This window comes from Mustelus asterias, chromosome 5 (genome assembly GCF_964213995.1).
Source record: "Mustelus asterias chromosome 5, sMusAst1.hap1.1, whole genome shotgun sequence".
NCBI classification, from domain to species: domain Eukaryota; kingdom Metazoa; phylum Chordata; class Chondrichthyes; order Carcharhiniformes; family Triakidae; genus Mustelus; species Mustelus asterias.
This window is the reverse complement of record NC_135805.1, coordinates 94869610-94892962: the sequence shown is the minus strand read 5'-3', so window position 1 is coordinate 94892962 and position 23353 is coordinate 94869610. Positions and strand designations below refer to the sequence as shown.

The following is a 23353-nucleotide window of genomic DNA, read 5'->3' as shown; positions in this document are numbered from 1 at the left end:
GCAGAGTCGCTGAGCAGAAACTGATAGCCAAGTTCCGCACACATGAGGACGGCCTCAACTGGGATATTGGGTTCATGTCACACTATCTGTAATCCCCACAGCTTGCCTGGACTTGCAGAGTCTCACTGGCTGTCCTGTCTGGAGACAATACACATCTCTTTAACCTGTCTTAATGCTCTCTCCACTCACATTGTTTGTACCTTTAAGACTTGATTAGCTGGAAGTATTCGCATTCCAACCATTATTCTATAAATTGAGTTTGTGTCTTTATATGCCCTGTTTGTGAATAGAATTCCCACTCACCTGAAGAAGGAGCTTAAGGCTCCGAAACCTTGTGGCTTTTGCTACCAAATAAACCTGTTGGACTTTAACCTGGTGTTGTTAAACTTCTTACTGTGTTTACCCCAATCCTAAGCCGGCATCTCCACATCATGACTTTATTTCATATCCCAGCGCCTCTGTGAACATGACTTCTTGCTCGTAGTTGGCTGTGCGATTTTTAAAAAGTGACTTTCGCTGGAAGGTGCAGAATGACCCGCTGAGATAGCGTCCATATTAAGATGCTGAACTGATTCACTTTATTGCATGATGATATTTCCATCAAACTTCTGATTTAGATATTAGAATGATCCGTTATGCCAGGCCATGCAAGCGGTGTTTGTCGCAGGAAACACGTGTTGGAAATCCCTTATCCTCCTGTTCAGTACCTGGGAGCAGTGACACACTGTTGCCAACAGGGATTGGCCACAGACCTGGCACAATATAGCCGAGTACATCAACAGGTCCAGCGACCCCCTTGTCCTCCAGTCACTGAACAAGACACGTACGTGTAAATGTTAACTTGAGCTAGTTTCAGACAGAAGCCAACCCAAGTGAACAATAAGCTTGTGTTCGCGCGCTTATGTTTACCGGGGAGGTGCGGACAATTAAACCATTAATGAGAAACGCATGGAAAATGTTTTGCTGTCCACAATACCAAAAGAACCCGCATTCACCATCCCTATGGAAGGTCGACTTAAAATTATATTTCGTATCTTTTAGCGAAACATATTCAGTGGTCTGTCGCTACTTTCTAAAAGTTAATCAAGTTTGTACCTGACAATCAGAATTTTGGGGTGAGAATGAACTAATAGTTCTTCCAGTTAGTATTGTGTCCATTGCTACAAATCAGCGGCTCATTGTCCTTCATACCGTAGGTTGCAGTAGTACTGTAGTTACCGAACTCGGATCGGTGTCAACCGTATGGATTTATAGCCAACATTATCGACTTCTATTTCCTGCTCCTGAATCCAATAGACGCGTGCTTGCTGGCTGACAGAGCAATGTACACAATATTCAGCTGACCGGGACTTCCAAACCATTCTACAGTAATGCAAAAGTACAAGTTTTTTTCCCCTCTATCTAGATCATATTTGACTAAATGGAGGGCTGGTAGTTCCAACAATAACCAGTTAATACCAGTATTCAAAATGAATGATTATTTTCTGAAACTGATTACTGCTCGTGGTACTGGAAATATTTTCATTCACCTGCAAATTTCCAAACAAATATGCTACAGCCCGAAGAGTGAACAGTACAAGTCGTCGAAAACTGCATCTTTTTTAAATTCATTTTTGTGGGTGTCACTGGCTAGACCACCATTTATTACCCATCCCTAGTTGCCCTTGAGAAGCTGGTGACGAGCTGCCTTCTTGAATCGCTGCAGTCCCTGCGGTGTAGGTACACTCACTGTGCTGTTAGGGAGGGAGTTCCAGGACTTTGACCCAGCGATAGTGAAGCAATGGCGATATGTTTCCAAGGCAGGATGGTGAGTGACTTGGAGGGGAACTTCCAGGGTCTGGTGTTCCCAGGCATCTGTTGCTTTTGTCCTTCTAGATGGAAGTGACTGTGGGTTTGGAAGAACATTGGTGAGTTCCTGCAATGCATTGCATTACCACTCCTGATTTCTCGCTTGTCGATGATGGACAGGCTTTGGGGAGTCAAGAGGTGAGTTACACGCCGCAGGATTCCTAGCCTTTGACCTGCCCTGATAGCCACAGTATTTATATGGCTGGTTCAGTTCAGGTTCTGGTGAATAGTAACCCCCAAGATGTTGATAGTGGGGGGAGTCAGCGATAGTAATGCCATTGAATATTAGGGAGCAATAGTTAGATCCTCAATTTTGGAGATGGTCACTGCTTGGCACTTTGCGTGGTACGAATGTTACTTGCAGGTATCTCATAGCACAGTGTGTTCTCTTTCATTGAAAAGCCGAATTAGAGAAAAAAAAGGCTAGGCGTAGTAAGAATATAAAGAGAGTGGGAAAGTAGCACGACATAGCACCATATCAAGAAATGTGATAAAGAGTTCAAGTTATGAGGTGGAGTTGAGAAAGTTAATCGTGCGGGTGTTTCATTATCATTGTCAGTCGGTGACATCGGAAGCAAATCTCGGTTTTTAAAATACCAGACTGTTAGTTACACAATACTCAGTCCCTTAATTCCTTTGCTGTTTGTCGCGCAATCTTACTAACCATAAATACAAAAGCAAAATACTGCGGAAGCTGGAAACATGAAATGATGGAAATACTCCGTCGTCAGGCAAAATCCATGGGGAGGGAACCTGAGTTAATGTTTCAGGTCGGTGACCGTTTGTCAGAATTGGAAAATATTAGAAATATAGAAGGTTTTAAGCAAGTAATGAAAGGGGGGAGGAAAGAACAGAAGGCATCGAAATCACTGAATTTTTGACCTGTTGCCTTTGTGAGCAAAGTATAATATGTAACATTGTTTAAACAAAGATCAAGCCTTCTAAAACAAACTACCATTGATTACTTGATTGTGCCTCTGTCCTTAGAAGGGATCTGAAATGTGGAGTAAGATATAATTTTATATAGGATAATCTATTGCGCGACATCATTGAGCTTTGAGACATTTCAGTTGCTACTGTACAGTCTGTGTAAACAAGCGCGGTGTATACATATGAAAACTTCCGTTCCTTTGAATAGTTTAAACTGTTAAATGAGCCCGAACTTCAATAATCCAATTTCTCGGAAGCTACCTTATGCTAACCGCGTCTCAGTACCTTTTCACCAAGAAATTTTAAGTATTTGCCAAAGAATGTTCTTTTTCACTTACTAGTCAATATTTGTACTTGCCGGTGGATACTGGGATGTCAGGGCTGTCAGGGAGGGATAGTAGTTCTCACGAACAGACTCGTTGCACTGTTTGGAATGGCTCATCCTGCATCGCTCCTCACTTTCACCTAGCTCTCACCAATGGTCCCAAAGTAGTTGTTCGAGCGTGACAGTGGCCGCATCCAGGTAAATCACTTCGACGGGCGGGCCAAACCAGGTGAGGGTAGCTGTTGGGTCTCCTACTTAGAGATTTCTCTACTCTAACATGTAAAGTCTGATTCCAGCGGAAAGACCAATCTAAGGTCCAATGATTAGGAAGGCGGGTCAGCACTGTTCTGCGGGAAGTCCTTGACAGGACATAAGAGATATCCTGGTCACCCGCTGCATCCAAATATATCTTAGCCATGATGTGGAGATGCCGGCGTTGGACTGGGGTGAACACAGTAAGAGTTTTAACAACACCAGGTTAAAGTCCAACAGGTTTATTTGGTAGCAAATACCATTAGCTTTCGGAGCGCTGCTCCTTCGTCAGATGGAGTGGAAATGTGCTCTCAAACAGGGCACAGAGACACAAAATCAAGTTACAGAATACTGATTAGAATGCGAATCCCTACAGCCAGCCAGGTCTTAAAGGTACAGACAATGTGGGTGGAGGGAGCATTAAACACAGGTTAAAGAGATGTGTATTGTCTCCAGACAGGATAGCCCGCAAGTCAAGGGGGCAAGCTGTGGGGGTTACTGATAATGTGACATAAATCCAACATCCCAGTTTAGGCCATCCTCATGTGTGTGGAACTTGGCTATCAGTTTCTGCTCAGCGACTCTGCGCTGTCGTGTGTCGTGAAGGCCGCCTTGGAGAACGCTTACCTGAAGATCAGAGGCTGAATGCCCATGTCACGTGAATGCCTGTGCTTAATGCTCCCTCCACCCACATTGTCTGTATCTTTAAGATCTGGTTGGCTGTAGGGATTCACATTCTAATCAGTATTCTGTAACTTGATTTTGTGCCTCTGTGCCCTGTTTGAGAGCACATTTCCACTCCATCCTACGAAGGAGCAGCGCTCCGAAAGCTCATGGTATTTGCTACCAAATAAACCTGTTGGACTTTAACCTGGTGTTGTTAAAACTCTTACTGTGTCCAAATCTATCGCCAAACTCAACTGGACCAAGACAGTCCAAGAGAGTGAAGTTGATGAAGATGAGCAGATCTCCCTCACTACAATCCAATTCGGCATAAACCATGTTCATCATTTGGTACAATATTTGTTCGGTTCGTCTTAATTTTTATATTTCAGATGATTATTCGCAGGAACAACCTTTACACCAGCAGTTACAAAATCTCCCGTAGTCCTGTAGAACATAAAATGTTAACACAAAGTCATCGACCTGACACACTTTCTTTCCCTACAGACGCTGACAGACCTGCTGAACAGTTCCACCATTTTCTGCTTATCTTCTCCTTGCTAATCATTAACATGCCTATTTGAGTTTTTTCCCCCTCAAACATGCTGGTCTTCACTATTAATGCTGGCATTTGCATGGATTTGTCATTAGTGGTCAAATGGCTGGTGGGGAAGTAAATGTTACTGGCACAATCACTGCCGTTTCTATTCTGTTGTTATAGCCCACGGTCATGCTTTTATCACCGGAGTCATTAAAAGTCCATTCATCTTCTGATGAGGGGCATTCTTGAGGGATGACACTTCTCGGTCATGCATTTTGGCATTAAACGCCCATGGCTTTATTTCAGAATTCATTTGGCCTTGAAAGTACGAGAACGCTGCGAAACTTTAGAATCGGAATCAAAACTATAATGTCGGCTCGTTAAACGTCAAAAAAAAGAATGAAAACCATTTCCCAGATCCCAGAAGTTGCTATTAAATACTATCATTTTAAATTGGAGATCGAACAGTATCTTTGATTTTAGGGTGATTTTTTTAAAAGTTGAAACATTTCTCCAGGACGGTATTGGTAAACTGGACATTCATTTCAAACCTTCATAGTTTCAAAACCTGATTCCAAACTGAACGGTGGGAGTGTATGATGGGGGAGAGATGATTTCACCGTGTCCCACAGCTACCCACTGAAGCTGATAATGCTGTACTTGTTTTCAATTAAGAATTGTTTCATTTCTGGGTGGTCATCTCACAAATTGAATTTGATTAAATTACTAAAAGGGCGCCTACAGGAGCTCACAGCAGAAGTCGAAAACGCGTCCAGCCATTTCAGGCAGAAATCACGTTGAAGTCCAAATGAAACTATGCGTAAGGTACTTTTAAAAGTAATGCCGATTATGATGGTTCAACAGATCCATCGAGTGCACTCTGTCCCACGAACCAGAGACGGTTAAATGTTTGATTCCTGGTCTGAGATCCAAATCAATGTCTTGTGTTAAGCAGGGTAAAATCATCAGTGCACCGCCTCCCCGCCACTTTTCCAAATACTATCTGACCAATCCCGCCGGGAAATGTCGCCTTGTGGACACCAGAGACCGTGGGATTGGCCTGGATTGTGAAAATTCCCCTCATTAACTAAGCCACCCATTCATTACCCATGGGCTGAGTGTGCGGTCGGTGCTAACAGAGAGAAGGCTGCATAGGAAATTTTGAGCTACGCGTGATGAGGGGTGGATTTTCCATTGGATCCCCGATGCAGACCTGCCTACATCCAGTCACAAATGATGGCCAATTCGGGGTATTTAGAAAGAGGGCTGAGGGTCATCCGGGAACATCTCCTCTAGAATGGAGGCGATTAAACTTGCCTTCCTTCCACATACAGTTTGATCGAACAGAAAGACGGAAAGTTTATTTTAAGTCCCTTCCCGCCTGACCTGAACGGTCCAACGCGACCTCAGCGAGGGACCATAAAATAGTCAAACGTTGAACAGAGAATCGAGACTGGTATTAAAGTGCTAAATCCCACAGTCAAGCTTTCACGTCAGGAAGTCTCACTTCTAAAAAATTTTTTGCATTAATTTAAACTTTAATTTTCTTGAAACTAAGATAAGTGCCCGTGGCTGAGAGCTAGAACAAGGGAGCGGAAAGCGATTCCTTTCTCCAACTGTCTCACTAACTTAATCCAGATGCCAAGTGATTGCAGCGACGATTCGCCCAGACAATAAAGAATCTGCGCATTGTTTGAAGGTGCTCGCTTTAATTATTAATAAAAATATTTAATAAAACTTATAGTCTGTACAAAACTTTTTTTTAAAAAAGAGTAATAGAAGAGATACAAAGAGTGCTTACTTTCCACATATACTACTATATAATATTTCCAGGAAAATAGATTGCCGTTTACATATAATTTACAGTTCAATATATACAGTCAATATAAAGCATAGAATACATATAGACAGTGCATTAATATCTGCTGCAGAGTTGTGGCATCACTCTGTGTGCGGGGACTGTGACCTGGGACAGTGAGAGTGCTCTGGCGCTTTGCAGTTCCTTTCTCAAATCGAGAAGCGGGTTCTCTCGGGCGTGGGTCATGCTGGCCTCCCGAGAAGTTTTGTTTTTTTTAACCAGCAGGGTGGATTATTGGCAGTGTAAATAACATTTCTATCAGATCCATATGCAATCTGAAGATGTGCGAAACGGGATGGGACGGGGGTGGGAGTGGAGGGTGATGGTGGGGGAGAAGGGGGGGGGGGGGGATAGACATTGCATCCAGTTCCCGAGACAGCCATCTAACCTGACCACCATAGGAGCTACTGTGCACTTTCCACGCAAAACTGTTCACGTTACAGCTGTCTTCGACCGAGAGAGGCTCACGAAATGACATGCTTTAAGGCGGGGTTGCAATTTCCAAGCAAATCCAGGTACCGTTTTCCGAGATGTCCCCACAGTTCGGTTGCATGGGACATTTGAAACAAGATGTTAGGGCCGTGGAAGTGTAAACACGTTTGCCTAAACCACAAAGCATGTGGCTGAGTTGAGTAAGGAAGAATGCTGCTTCCATTGGTTTGACTCCAGCCTAATCAGACCCGCAAAAGCCATAGAAGTCTCTTCACGCGGTAAAAAGCTTCTAGATTGTACAGTGCAGTTGAACTCCGATAAGACCGCGGTGGGTTTTTGTTTCAGATTGATTTTTCCAAGTAGCGAGTTTGGAAGTGAATGGCACAACGGGATTCTCGAAATTATTTTATCCAAGAATTCAATGCAGGGACAGTGGATTGTTCCACAGTGAAGATTCTCTCAACTCGACATGTGGCTTTGTGATATAAATTCTCCATTAAGGCCTTGACAGTTTATACCCTGTCCATCTACCGAGACACAACAATGTTCAAACTTTACTTTAAAGACCAGGTAGAGTCAATTCAGCAAAATGTTCTTAATTTGCTGCTGTCCCTGCATTTTAGACCAGGGTTACAATGAGTGTAATAGAAGACAGATGGTTCCTCTGAGATGAAGATCGGGCTAAATGTTAAGGTCAGGGTGGTTTCATACTTGCATTGAGACAAGATGTCAATTGCGTTTATGGACATCTCAATACACATGTATCTGAGAAAGAGAGTTGTGAAAATAAAGGCGGAGATGAGAGGGGCCATGCGATGTTATTAATTAGATGGCGAATGCTTCCACCATTCAGAAGGACAAGTGAAGATGTAAACAGCGGTAAGGTTTTATGGGGTTGGGGTATAGGGAACCAGCTTCATAACCAGTTTAGGACATGCGTTGAGAACCGCCCTGTGATTGATGCACGGGCACCAGGTTTACGCCTGTGCATTCACCGCTGTGTAAAATCGGATACATGATCAACCAGGGATAGTGTGCTGATGTGAACAGCCGTGACTGGGCAAGAGAGGAAATGGTCTTAGAAGTGGCACATTGGAACATTGACCTTTTATATTTGGAACATTTTAACTCATCACGATTTGTAACAAGGGGTTCGCCTTTACCGCGAGGCACATCCCGCACTAGGGGTTGCTAGTTTGTGAACGGCTCTAATGAAGGACCTACTTTAGGGGAGAGAAGGGTTTTTCTCTTTTTACGCTGATGTTTCGAGAAATCCATTTCTTGAAGTTAATGCATTGCATATTCAGCATTTCCATGCCAGTAATCTTGGATAATTACAGGCAGCCATTAGATCGCGGGTGACTGTTGCTGCATTCAGGAAATCATAAGTAGCCAGCAGATATTGAAAACAGGACTTTATAAAACATAATTCATTAAAGATGCAGCATTTCTTTCTGCGCCCGCATTGGAATGAGGTAAAACAGTGTGCAAAATCAAATCTATTTCATGTCCTGGTTATACACGAGTTTCATTTTTAACATCGCGACTGTAAAGGGAATGCGCTACTGTCCTGCAAATGTCACCACAAAATGCAATAGGTGGGAGTTAATGTTGTTTCTAACACTGAAAGCGGGCTGATATTCAAGGAAGATGTGTGTGGCATATCTTGAAAATAATTGTATTATTTTAAAGCCTTCGACTTTAAACCCTGACTTATTTTCTGGTCCAGGCATCTGTTGTCATTTGAGGGGAAGTTTGAGCGCTACAGTGCGCTACACACTTCATCTGCGCTCCTGACCTTGGGACACTCAGGAAAGTCTATCCGGCCAATTAACCAGCAGAGGAGGTCACGGGCAATGGGGGTCCTTAGAATCATGTGGTTAGTGACGCTCATAACAGTGCACTCAGATTTATGGCTCTCTCGTCAATATGCAATGTCTGAGTTGAGCACATAAAGTGCCATCATTTTATAGTAACGGGTTTGATTTGTTGGAGACAGACCTTCCAGCTAGAAGCTGCGGGCTGCTCACTTATAGCGTCTGGATCACCAGCACCCCCCTTGGCTTTCCTGGAAGCTCACCCGTACTACCCCCCCCCCCCCCTCCAATAAACTAGAGGCGTTCACAGTGATGCGGCAACGACGCTTCTTATATTTGCAACTAGGTCCAATTGTTTGAAAACTGACCAAGCGGTCAGATGGGCGAGAGGAGAATGGGTGTTATCTTCTACGCATTCCTCCGCCTCTTGGTGCACAGAAGCTCTCTGCACTATCATTGGGCAGGCTTTAACTTGCCCAAGCGCTCAGCTGGGATATTAAATAGCACGGTTAACGATTTGTGGAAGTGCAAGGAGGTTAAAGGGAGACTGGCACAACGAGACGCCGAATTTCCTGTGTAGAGATATGTAGAATTCCTAGCATTTCTAGGGATCTGTTGATTAGGAATGTTCACTTTTTAGAATTAGTACTGTCGGGTTTTTATCATCAGAAGGCCGGAGAATGACACTTCATTCCAACATAGTAATCAAATGGCAGGGTTATATAAGTGAGATAACCTTTAGCTGCACTGCTTCCTGACTTAGTCTTCCCATCTGGAACTAAGCGCTCAGAGCTGAGTAAATCGCAACTATGAACCCAGGCTCCCCTTATTCCATAACGGATTGTCCAATTCATAATGAAGACACAATCTCGTCAAGACTTTTATTTCATCCTATTTAATGTTAAATTGTCGATCTGGTTTAATTTCTGAACGTGAGCCATTTTTTGCCATCTGGCGTGAGTGTTACTGTATAATACTGAACAAGATACAACAATCCCTGAACTGATTCATCTACTCCAGACTTAATGCGAAATACTGGATATATGTCTAATCCGTGAAGTTTAAAATCTATGGATTCTGTTAATTCTATAGGAACATGGACATCTCTGAACTGCCCTTTCCACTTGCCTGTGCTGTATAAATGCAAAGTTCCAACATGAGTTTAGAGCAGTATTTTTGGGAGTTATTTTTAACAACAAATTCAACGCTACGGCGGTGCACATTTCACTCAGCAAAGGAACGATTCGCTCAGTTTGCCGGACATCTTTCCCCGCCTCAAGCAGCAGCGCCAGAAACAAGAATGCTCGCCGTTAACCTCATTGCTGCTTCATCAGCTTGGCCTGAATAGCTGCCGCGTTTTGTCGACATGAAGTGACCGCACTTCAGAAATAATCCATTGGGTATGACAGCATTGGGACTTCTAGAGACGATGTAAATCTGAATTCTTCAGAAACTTACTTGCATTTATTGGAAGGGAGGTCAAAATCGAACAAACCGCCCATCAGTTTCCCGACTTTTTTTTAGTGACTGCAAATGATCTCTGTTAGAAATTCGCTCCAGTCTTATGTAAGGGAAGCAACCACCCTCTTTTTGGGATTAAGGCAATTTCGTTTCATATGATTCATTGCTTTGAATATTCAGTAAACTGACAGTAAACTAAATTTTTAGGAAGAAAAGTACATAAGTGGGGCAAGATTTACGTTTCCAGTAGTTTTTTTAAATTCGAGGTTGAACTCCATTGAAGTGCTACTGTTGAAATGATAGAACTACCCATTGGCACTTAGTTCAAATAAAACCCTTTACACCGGGGGCCGTTTGAATCCAACACTGGCGCTACTTCACTGTACATTGAAAGCCCTAATCAGACAATGTACAGACTGGGTTTACCGGATTTAGAATTGTAATGAAGTAGTTCTCTACCTAAAACAAAAGTAAATCACTGGATTTAGTTTCTTTTCAATATAATGGTACGGTTCCATGAATTTCTGTGCTATTTTAACAGGCGATCTTTTTTTCAGATTCACGGGGACCGGGGTGGGTGGGGAGTGTGGAGATGTGGTGTGGCTACAGTATTGAATTATGTGTGAGTCTCGGTCCTCGAAAGGTTAATGTGTGAGATGTGAGTAGTGATCTTCGCAAGGACTTTCCTCGTCAGTGACTGCACTGTAGGCCTTCCGCTTGCAGCTGACTCACGTTTGTTAGCACATGTTAATAATGATCTAAACCAGGCCTGTCGCTCCTCCGCCGCTATAGGGATGCCCCCGCTGGGGCTATTTAGTGATCAAATTGCAAATAATGACTGAATGTGGGTGCTAACTCACGCAACAAAAATAGCAGATGGAGTGGATTTTACGTTTAAGTGAACTTCCCAACCTGTCATCACCCGTCCCTGGAGTATTGCTTTTAAAATCTGTGAGCATGAACTGGCACCTTGGGATCAGTCTTTCGCCTGATTTCAAATTAAACATATCTGTGTGTGTGTGTGTGTGTGTGTCTGTACGGGGCTCATAATCCAATTCACAAAATGGTGAGACGTAAGACTCTTGTTCTTCGCTGTATTGGTGCAGGGCCCCTCAAACTCAGAAAGTCGCCGTTCCCTTTGGCCAAAGGCGAGCCTGCCTCCCAGCACTTTAGGGCAATTGGCGCCTTTGTCAGCATTTAACAACCCGCTGCAGTACTTAACTTCACGGCAAATCAGCTTCGGAGAGCCGGCCTCTGGCCTCCCAATCGCAAGGTGCTACCTGCATCCACACGATTCCACCACCATGTCTTCGTACTGTTTATAAACCACATTGTTGCCCGAGTCTATGTACAAAATGCTAATAGGGCTGAGTTTGGAGGGGACACAGCAGCTGGGGGGCGTGGACTCCGGGTCCATGGAATTCATCAACGTTTGTATGATGGCATGGTTAGTGGGTTCGAGGTGGGATCTGAGCGGGAAATCGCAGATCCCTTCACAATGGTACGCCTCGTAATCTAAAGGCGCAATGATCCAGTCATCCCAGCCCAGCTCCTTGAAGTTAACATGAAGAGGTTTCCGGCTACATCTCGACCTGCCTTTTTTCCCGCTGCCTCTGCTGGGTCGGCTTGAAAAGGCAGTTCTCCTTTTCCTTCGGCGCTTGACATTGGGTTCACTGCTGGTTTGTAGTGAATCCGATCCACCCAGTGATTTGATCTTATCTCTGATCTCCCGGAAGAGGTTTTCCCTTTTCCTCGTGTTACTGAACACCACCAGAAGGGCTTTTTCCTGAGGCTGGAGATCAGAGCGATTAAATCCCAACAGTCTGGGATCTAAAGCCTCCTGGGAGTAATCGGAAATAATTTCCACATCCAAACACAGCAGGCTCGCAGTGATGTGGTTTTTCAGTAAATCCCACACGTCGAACACTTGCCAGTTAGATGAATCGGCGTCCAGGATATCCACTGTCCGCGAATCCAGTCGTTTCGGGGGCTGATCTCCCAGTTCTTGGCAGGAATATAACACAATCCGATACAGGCTGCCGCCCCCCGACAGCGCCGCTTGCAGGGTGACTGGAACATTTCTAAAAATCCTCAGCTCGCCTCCCACCAGCTCCTCGGTGTATGGCAGCTTGGAGACATCGAACAGGTATCGCTGCCTCTTCCCAGTGGAGGTTCCGTCTGAAAAAAAAACAGAGAGAGATAGAACTGAGCAAAGGTCGTGAAGGAAGCACTTGAGGAAAAGGTGAAGTAAAGGAAAAATGAAGGCAACAAACAGTGGAGACCAAACCAAGACTGAACTGTAATTCAGTCGATCATGATGGCAAACATGCAAGTCAAAGATCGTTCCACACACTTGTAATGGTTGTGTGGCGGGAACGGTGATGATTTAAAAAAATGCTCGCTATTATTTGTTGAGGCAAATACATTATACAGGGGCCCATCTAATTGGTGGCTTTTTGAAACTTTATTTTCGTCTGGAGTCCGTTCCAGATCTTTTCTCTTTTCAATTGTTAACCCCTACCTGTTGCATATTAATCTTGGATATTTTACTGGACATTTCAGTTAGAGACACCCCCCCCCCCTCCCCACCCCCCCAACAATGAGACAGTGGTTTGGTGCGGTTTCTACCCTTGGCACCTGTTTGCAAGATTCATCAGCCCTGTGAGAATGCATCTTTACATTCTTAGACATTCGTACATACGAATTAGGAGTGGGCCATTAGGCCCTTTGAATTTTCCGCGATTCCATGAGATCCTAGCTGGTCTGACAGTGGCCCTAACTCCACATTGCAATCTTTCCCCGATATCCTCGGATTTCCTTGTTAGTCAAAAATCTATCTCGCTGGGACTTAATAATATCCAGTGACCCTGTCTCCACCGCTGTCTGGGGAAGATAGTTTCACAGACACAGGGCTCTCTGAAGGGGGAAATTTCCACCTTAGATGGAAGACCCCCTATTTTAAACTGTGCCCGAGCTCTAGTCTCTCCTGCGCATTCTATTCAGGTGTGACAATATAAAAGTAAAGATATGATTGTGTTCCAAAGCAGCTTCCACTTCACACAACGCCACGATCGGGCCTGGTCTGATCGGGAGACCAGGCACAAGATGTCAAATCTGCACTGTGAACCTACCCGAGTTAAATTAAATGTTCAAAAAATGCAAACACTGCAAACGCTGTTTTAGAACATTGAAAATTTTACGTATTGTACAGGAGTGATGTAGTTCAGATAAACAGTATAAAAAACACAGGAGCGGAGCCACAGAGATTAACAGTGCCTGCCCTGACCTTCAGTGACACCACCGAATTCCCCACTACAGAAGTAAAACCTTCCTGGATCAGCAATACTAACATTACAGCGACAAGAATAAGGCAAGAGTCAGGAGAGTTATGCATCAGTACCCGTCGCCTGCATGTGTGCTGCCAGAACAGCACTCAAGAGGTTTAAAACCATCCAGGACAGAGCGCCTGGTTTGACTGTCACTCCCTTTCTCAAACACAATATTCACCTCCTCCATCTCCAGCGCATATCATGGCTACAGTATATAGGGTCCACAGGATGTGTGGCAGGAATTCATTTGAGAACACCTCCCTGTCATCTCCGCCATTGAGAAGGACAAGAACAATAACATTACCCCCAAGTTCTCCTTTAAGTCACATGTCACATAAACCGATTTTGCTATTTCTCCAGCAAAGGTACATTCACATCTTGGAATTCACTGCCTGACAACTACAGGGAGTGCTATTAGCATATCAGCTGTAGAGGCTCAAATAAATTACATTCTCAAAGCCACGAATGGGGCGACGGACAGAGCCTTGCCAGCATCATCCCCATTCTAAGAAGGAATATTTAATAGGTGGCATGATGTGTCTGACACGGAAGTTCACCAACACATTGCCAACAGAGAGCATGAGTGTCCATAATTGTAAATCTGTGCATTAAACATTTCATCATTACAACTGTCTAGTCTTCCATTACTGCTCCAATACATTAGCGAATACATTCATTTTCCTTATGGATTTTCTACTTCGCCGCCTTCTTCTGAAGACATTTACTATTTCCTGGGTCACTCATCACAACTTCACACAACTGGCTATTATTGATGCATGAGCCATGGGCTTGCGTTTGGATAGACTATTGGGCCAAGGGGGCATCACAAAGCTGTCCTGACCTGTCCTTGTCCAATTTCAACACAGGTGCAACATCCAGCATGGATCATTGGAGTGATAGGATGGAGTCCCACTTTCATTTCTCCAGGCTAACACAAGAGTGCCGAAGCCGAGTGTTATTTTAACTCCCTAAAAGCTCACTGAACGCATGGGCTGGTTTCATTTTGGTCGCTATGATTCTGCTAAACGCCAATGTGTACTTATTTTTAATGAGCATTGTGTTCACTGAAGTAATATTTCTAAAATTATGACAAAATATGAGGTGCACACAGGTAAACAAAATATATTCTAAAATTCATGCTGGGACTAAGACCTATGTTTCTTAGTGGTAAGGAACTGTGTTATTGAACCGCGATTTATTGCATTTCTTGAGGAAGTAGTAAATAGAAGTAACTAAATTCAACCGCACGCCCTTCAGTGCACACTGTAAACAATGTTGGCTTTTTTCAGGAAAATCCTTAAAATGGTTGTTTTCCCATGTTAAATATACAGATAGTACACATTAACGGTAGCGACGGAACTGCTGTTATTGCGCAAGAAGCATTTTAAAACGAGTATTTCCATTCACTTCCAAATTAATTAATTATTCCGCCCAATGTTATACCTTACTCGTTTGTTATTTTTTTCAATCTGTTTCTAATCCCAGGCTGGAGAGTCTCGTAGTCTGCAAATTTGTAGTATTTCTGAACACAGTACAATGAGATGTGGACAGAAAGTGGTGCACATGCAAGTGAAACAACAATTGCTGCATCTTGGCGCAAATATCCCAGAGCTTAGAACCAATCAACTGAGTGATGTCCTGTTGTCGCATTAATACATTGGATCCCAGAACATCACCGTGAACATTTTTTTGTAAGGGGGTGGGCGAATGTGTGGGGGGTGGGGTTAACTACTGGATATTCCAGCGGATTTCAACAGGATTCGGCCAAAAAATGCTGTTGCCAGAGGTCTGGTTCCATTGCACAGACCAATTGATCGGTTTACCACCGTCCAAAACCAAGAAGACTTGGTTCGACCTGCATCCCCGCGAATAGCTGTCAGTTTTACAATCTCACAGCGGCTGAGGTTAGACTCAGTTACACTGCCCTGGAGTTGAGAGTGGAAACTCATCCGCAGTCACCTAGAATGTTTGCGAGCCCTGACACACTTATTTTCCTCTTCTTACTGAATATTGAATTGGCACAGTCGTTAGCATGCTGCCTCATTGCGCCAGAGACCCGGGTTCCATTCCCGGTTTGGGTCATTGTCTGTGTGGAGTTTGTACATTCTCCCCGTGTCTGCGTGGGTTTCCTTCGGTTGTGCTGGTTTCGTCCCACAGTCTGAAAGACGTGCTCGTTAGGTGCATTGACCCGAAATGTGGTGACTAGGGGAATTTCACAGTAACTTCATTGCAGTGTTAATGTAAGCCTTACTTGTGATTAATAAATAAATTAACTTTAATACTCATTGTAAATCTCAGCACAGGGGCTTCGATATTATAATACATTCCGATTATTGAATTATATTATCGGCAGGGCCTCAGCCCAGTGCCACAAGCAGCAACGCAGACTAGAGTTACACTGTCACAGTTATATCTATGGATAGTTCACAAAGGGAAGCTCGGCTTATACACAGGGCCTCCCTCCGCTACCCCACTGAACTGCTGTTCTTTTCACTGTTAGGTTTGGAAGAGCAGTAGCGCCTATTTTCTATATTAAAGTTTATTTATTAGTGTCACAAGTAAGGCTTACATTAACACTGCAATGAAGTTACTGTGAAACGCCCCTCGTCCCCACACTCGGGCGCCTGTTCGGATACACTGAGGGAGAATTTAGCATGGTCAATGCACCTAACCAGCAGGTCTTTGGATTGTGGGAGGAAACCGGAGCACCCGGAGGAAACCCACGCAGAGGAACGTGCAAACGCCACACAATCATCCAAGCCGGGAATCGAACCCGTTTCCCTGACGCTGTGAGGCAGCAGTGCCATTACAGCACTGTGACACCGGCACGGTGCGCCGGAAAATCTCATTTGTTCTAAGATTAGAAAGTGTAGGATGAAGTGACACTTCCTCCTAATATTGGATAGCGCAGGAGGGAACGTTTGCATTTTCCCTAATGTTGGAACATCCATTTTTCGTCCAAGATGAAAGAATGCGGGTTGGGGGCACGCGTTTTCTTTGTAATAAAGACTGCGGGGAGAAGTGTCCACTTTCAAACTCTTATAGATTTAAAAAAATGAGGTGTATGTTTATAACATTCTCGTTTGTTCCAGTGGACTATCCGGTCACTGTTCAGGCCTGATTTTTCACTAGGGCACACTGCAACAAAATCAGAAAATTGCCGGGAAAGCTGATTAGATTAAGGTTTCAGGCGACAAGGGGCCAGTACAGCGTGTTTTGTCATTCCAGACGCGGAATAGTCTGCTGGGAACCTCCCCTGCAACATATTTTCTTTTAATTTCAGATTTCCAGCACTTAAAGCTTCTTGCTGCCATTTCATTGAAGTGATCCTGCATTGAGTACCGAGGCAAACAACCGTATGCTAACATCTGTAGCGTTTCAGTGTATTTGGGAAGGTCAGTTTATTTCCGAGACTGTCTGCGGATAGTTCAGCATCCAACAAAAAAGCACATGTTTTCGCAAGCGAAAGAGGCTGTACATTTCAGCTACGTTAAAAAAGGTGAGGAATGAAGAATGGTTAGCCATGTATTCATCACAATTTATCCAGGTGGTGCCGCACTCTATATTTATCAGTACCGCTAACCTATTTTTTTCTGGTTTTAGGGAGAATATGGCTTAGTAACCCCCCCCCCCCCCCTTTTAACTAATTCAAGGAAAAAGACCGTCACTTCTCGATCTGAGCTAAAGCCTTGATTCCATTCATTCTCCCCTCACTGAACTGCATAGCAGCTGTAAGGGAAAACCTTTCAGAGAGTTTGAGTCCAGGGCGCGTTCATTGCTGTTGTAAAGAGATGGAAAGCACCGTGGTGGTCAATGGGACGTTCTTCGCCGCCAAACACCGGGCTGAAATGCTAATTGCACCTTAGCCCTTTGCCTCCCGTGAATCGCATTCGAAACACATTTATTTCTGATAATTAACTAAGATACAACCCAGAAAAGGTTACCGGTGTATCTTTGTCTGCTGCTATCAGTCGTCCGACTTTTGTGGGAACGGTGAATAATAAATTACGGTCAGAGAAAAAGAGATACAACTCAAACAAATCAATGACTGGGTCAGGTCCACAGTGGGCTCGATTTCTCATATCATAGTCTATTATTTGAATGCAAATCAGTCCTTGCTAGGGTCACCTCGGGATCTCCCTCTCATAACTTCACCTCAGCAATGCTTGACTGAGGAAGGAAACGGAATTGGTATAATGCAGGATCATGCACTGGATTCAAGAGTTTGCTGGATCTTTAATTAAGGCACATTTTGTTTGAAGAACGTATGGGTCCAATATAATTCTTGTAGATATTTAACAGTCCCAGCAACCCTCTGCTGCACTAATCTGGATCAGAATGATAGCTGGATTGTTAAAGCGGTAGTCTGCAGCTACCAGGTATTTGTCCGCAATAGCTTGGAAACCAGCTCCAGGATAGCGATTTGCAGCTGAAATCTAACTAATTATGCTAAACAAGGACTTATTAGAGATCCGAATCAGGGACATCGAATCCAAGTCTTCAAGTCTGTAGTAATGAAATTACGAACGCAAAAATGTGGATGTGGAGGCTGCGTGTGTGAAGTGGGTTGGGTTACTTTCACTAATAACTTTATAATCAATCAAATGGCTATCTAATGTGCCGGCGGGCCTTACACCGAGTAACCATGTATTGTAAACTGAAGCTGTTCCCGTGGTTTAATCTGAAACCAACGCCGCACTCGCACGCTGTGTGTGTGTGTGGACTAAGTCCCAGCAGATTCACTACTCTTTTTTAACAAGTCTGATCATCGGGTGCCAGCATGTGATTGAAATATGAATGCACAAATTGTCCTTTGTGTGAATTCTGATGGTCAGCGAGGTCATCACATACTAAACAGGGCCATGTTTAAATAAATATCGTAAATAAACTGCCCGTGCTTTGTGTGGCTGAATACAACCACTTAACAACACAAGCTCTTCGCATTATCATGAGAACGAGCAAGTCCCTGTCCATTTTGTCAGGTCATAAGATATGCTTTGACGTGAGATCAGACGGTTTGTGAATGGGAGGCATTTGTCCCGCGGTCTTTACATCCCTAATAATGATACGTTAGTACCGATACATGCTTCGTCCCGCAATATTGCTGATGAAGTTGCTGTTCTCACGGTGTGCCCTAACATGTTCGTTGAACGCAGTACCTCCTGTTAACACTTCCGCCTGGAATATTTTTATTCAAGAGTATTAATCAATTTCCAGATTAATTAATTACTGACCGTACTAATCGATTTCCAGGTATAGTCTATTTTTTAAAAACGTCGTGCTTAAAAGACACGGATCCCTTTAAGAGGACCTAAATGAAACAAAGCTCTTTGGAGAGGTGCTGAGCACTTGTCAGGAGTTACAACCCTTTTATTGTCACACTCACTGGTGTTACTGCACTGAAGCATTGGTATATCTCGCTGAGAACATGTAATTCAGAGCCTGTGTGGTTATTATTTTATCAGCTGTTGCCTCTTCAAACACGTTACTCGGGATATATTTATTAGTTGTCTAATGCTCAACAAATACGCTGTTTGAATTCATTCCTACATTACAACAGTCACAACACGCTCAATAACTACGCAATTGTCTGTGAAGCACTTTTGGACGCCATGAGGTCGTGAGACGCACCATATAAATTGATGTTATCCCTTTCTTAATTTGTAGTATATTTCCAATATAGGTCTACAAGATAAGCGCAGGGTAACCAATGGTGTGAACTATATAGGAGAATTTTAACATCTGGGCTAATTCGCAAAGTAGCGGGAGAAAATACAAACCTGGATATAGAGCCCCTGACTAAATGGAATGAATTTTAAAAAAGGACAAATAACAACAAAACTCGGTGGGAATCTGACGCGAATTACTTCTGTTCGATGCATTCGTGCCTTGACCACTAAAGCTAATTAGTGGGGGGCCGCAGCAAATGCCTGGAAATCTAACATCTATCCAAACGTTATATGGAGACTTGAAAAGAGTATAGGATATACACTCAGACATGCAGAAACCACAGCTTTGATTTACTGCCGAGATTCCGAATGGGAGCGGATTCTCCACTCTTTCTACTCGCGGGTCGGAATTGTCAGATGCCCGAAACCAGCCCACTCAACGACGGTTTGCCAAAACACCTCCTTTTAATGAAACAATTCATAGTTGAATTTGACATGGTCAAACACTTTAGGAATGTTCCAACATTGGTGTTTAGACATTGCAGTGACAACCACTGTTAAATGTGACTGCCCTCGGTTAGAAAAGTCAACAAACTTGATGTTATAGCCAAATGCCGTTAATCAACAATCTTCAAAACTCACATGCAAATAAACTCTTAGTTGAAAGCTTCCTGTCTGAACAAGCCACGTGTATTTTTAAAAAATCAATATTGCAAGCATTTTCCCCCCTCTTTGATTCCTTGGACTGACTTAGACTGTTTCTCTCGGCTGCCTAGTTCAGGACCAACACTGATGGAGCTGCAGCAACGTCGCCATTCCTTTAAACCGCGGTGTCAAGTTGGCCAACCTTAAATTTCCCTGGGATTCACTCCTACCTAATTCCCAAGAACTAATGTAACTGTTGCCACACTGCTAGGCAGTACTGCATTGAAACATTAAGGTGTCTCACCCAGTACATTAGTGAGAGTGTATGGTTACTCTTTATATAGCACGTAAGCTCTCCAGATGTGATATTTCACTGGGTGAAGTCGTGTGCGGAGAAGGCGGTAATATGGCAATGCTTCCGCCTCTTAAAGACAAGAGTGTGGATTATTATGACAACCCAAAGTCCCAGCCAAGTAGAAATCATTGTTCTGCCTCTTTTATTTGTTTCCTTTTGAGCAAAACCATTCCTACATGATATGCACATTTCCTTGGACTTTGTGGTAAGAAACAATTGAATTATATATATATTAATGACAGCCTATAGATATGACAGCCTATATATATATAAATACATATATATATATATATAGGCTGCCTTTCCAACTGCATCCAAACATCATTCACTCACCTTTTTAAGGGCCGTGTCTCTAACAGAAATATTAATTATCCTTTCGAAGGAATGCACACAACTCCAAATGGCACCTGGAGTAATCGCGTCCTATTTAATTTTACTGGCGATTTTCAGCAGAATAATCGGAACGGGATTTTAGATGGTGCTGCAGCTACCTTGGACATTAACAAGTGTCTTTATTTCCTCACGGATCCATCATTTAGCCCTTAAGTAGCGGGAACGAGCTTCCACCGAGGAATATAATAAAACAGTATTTCCGTCTGAAATTAGTCAATTTCATTGCTGCATGTTCTAACAGTGCCCCAGCAGAGATTAATAAGAGCCAGGTGGTACCCAGTTAAACTTCATGCAATTCGGCAGCTTTATTCCTGGCAACCCTTAACACACCGACGAAATGAGACTGTCTACAGATAGAGAACAAGATTGGAAGCGCTGGAGATAGACGGCACATCATCATCAGCTTTTGGAACCATACTCCAAACTTTAACAACCGCCCCCCGCCCACCCCCCCCACCCCCGCCCCCCGCCGCCTTTTTGTATTTCCAGCATGTTCTGTTGTTATTTAATCCAAGTGAAGTAGGTGCAATGCCATGAAATATAACCGCTGTCTCCTTAAACACAATCGCCACATCTTCCAGACTTCAACTTTATCTTCTGCTTTAAGGACCATTATTTTATGGGTTTCATTCAATATACGGCCACATCCTTCTCAAAATGAATGTCGCCGCCCCAACATGCATTTTTAAAAACAATTTGCAACCTTCGGTTGAAAGGCTTTGAACGGTGCCTTCAGCAGGTCTGAGCGGTTTTGTGGGACTGGTGTAATTTCCAACATTAAACCGGAAACATGTGTCGTGTTTGTCTTAGAATCATTAAATGTTCCAAGGGGTCCACCTTTCTGTGATCGGCACTGAGTCTGGACAAGCCCGTTTCTGCTCAACGCGTCGCCCGCATAGTGCAGATACTCCACAGATCACATCTGGAGTGCCGACTGAGAGAGATTCACTGCGGCCCTTCAAATACCCAGAAATTAACATGTACGCAACTGAAATCCACTGTCCAGAATACGTATATGATGAAGTGCGGACCCCGGGAGCTTCACTGGGCCTCTGTATGATTTGGGCTTGCTTAGTGACCCGATGCTGTGGCTATTCCGACCCTGTTGAACACCAGCGAACGCACATCCGTAAACCTAACCTAGAGCGGCTAGCCTCCCGATCACAGTCAAACTCACTCCTGCCACTTACATTGCAAAGCGCTACAAAATAGGATTTTTACCAAACATTTATTCCGACAACCCGTTGCTTCAGTCATTCGTTCTGCGGCTTTAACTGCAGAAACGCTTCTGGCGAGAACATTTTCAGGATTCTTACAGTAATTTTGGATCCACATCTCATCCTCAAAACCTATCCCGGCTGTAGATTTAGCACACAGCCTGTCTGAATTCAGGTTAATGAGTTCTGTCCCTGTCTGTATTCCTATATCGAAATCTATCAATATGTCATTAGCGCTGATCGTTGGTTTAAGAGAATTGGGTAGAACTGAAATGAGAGGAATTACTGCTAAAAGATGGGAACAATATATACTTGTATTCGCGCCACTGAGTCTCTTTACTGTTAAAAGCGCATTGCCAGCTAAACGGCGAGTTTTCTGTTATTTAACGCAATGCCCCATCATTACCCACCATTTCCTTGGTCCACGAAGCTGGTGACCATGTTGGCACGGGTTCGGGCACGGACCAGACTGTTGTTGAGCCCTTTCCTTTCACTCTCCGACAGGATCCTGTAAAGTGACAGCATGTACTCATGCGGCACCACCGTGCCGGTGCGATGGTGCCTGGGGGTCTGCTGATGCTCTCTGTCCAGGGAGGATGAGGGGACGGGAGCATCCTGAGCAGAGGAATCCTGCCGAGATCCCAGCGTAGCAGCTTCGAGGACAGCAAGAAAATCCCAGCAGCAGCACAGGGTACACCACACAAGGGCTGCAGCCTTCGGTATGTCCATACTGGGAGAGTTTATGGTCCACGATCGGGGAGGGAGTTGAAGCCGGTGGCTGAGCGCGCCTGCAGATGGCCTTCGATGGAGCTTGCACACACACTCACTCACCTTCGCCCCGGATGGCTGACTTGGTTACATTACACAGAGAGAGAGAGGGCTGCTGAAAATGCAGCAAAACCACAGCCATCCGCGGAGCAGGGCGATCCCACTGCGAATCTGATTGGCTCAAACTTTATCCCAGCAAAACTTTATTTAAAAAAAAAACTTTTTAACAACTTTTGGTTCAGAAAGCCCGGGATTTAACTCCTGGGGTAGCATTACTTCACAAATGACCCAGAGACAAGGATGCAATCCCAATCATTATTCTGCACTCCAAACATAACGACAGCACCCCCCCCCCCCCCCATCCCTCCTCCCCCGTTTGACTAATTTAATGTCGACACCTTGTCCTCACTGGGTGGTTTCTGGGCTTGCATTGTATGAAATTGAAATGCTGGAATTGTAGTTTTTGGTACATTATTGACACTGCGTTGTAACATCTTGGGACACCTTGTAGGGGTTGTTTAGCTAGTAGTGTCTCTCAAAAGCGTATTCCCCAAACTCTGATGTTGTGAATCTGCTGAGTTTGAAACACCAGTGTGCGACTTTCAAATTATTGTCATGGGCATGGCATGCATTCCTTTATTCCTTTTTCAGCTCTTCTGTCTCAGTTAACAGATATATATCTATATATATATATGTATTTCGATTTGCTGATGGTAGCGTGGGGTGGAGGGGGGCATTCTTGCCCCACCATCATATATTGTTTTATATGTTAGGATTTTTAACCCCCCCCCCCCCCCCCAATTCCTCCCATGCTCTGGCGGAGTGAGTGAGTGCCTCCTTATGACTGCGC

General features: G+C 44.0%; 1 protein-coding gene across 1 annotated transcript; it reads right to left on the bottom strand.

Annotated features, from left to right (window-relative positions):
- Positions 1-11403: 11403 nt before the first annotated feature.
- On the bottom strand, positions 11404-22464 carry LOC144493702 (growth/differentiation factor 6-A-like). Its single transcript, XM_078213070.1, has 2 exons — positions 22146-22464; positions 11404-12305 (listed from the first exon to the last, which is right to left on the bottom strand). The coding sequence occupies exons 1-2, from the start codon at positions 22462-22464 to the stop codon at positions 11404-11406; spliced, it is 1221 nt and encodes a 406-aa protein (XP_078069196.1).
- Positions 22465-23353: the final 889 nt, after the last annotated feature.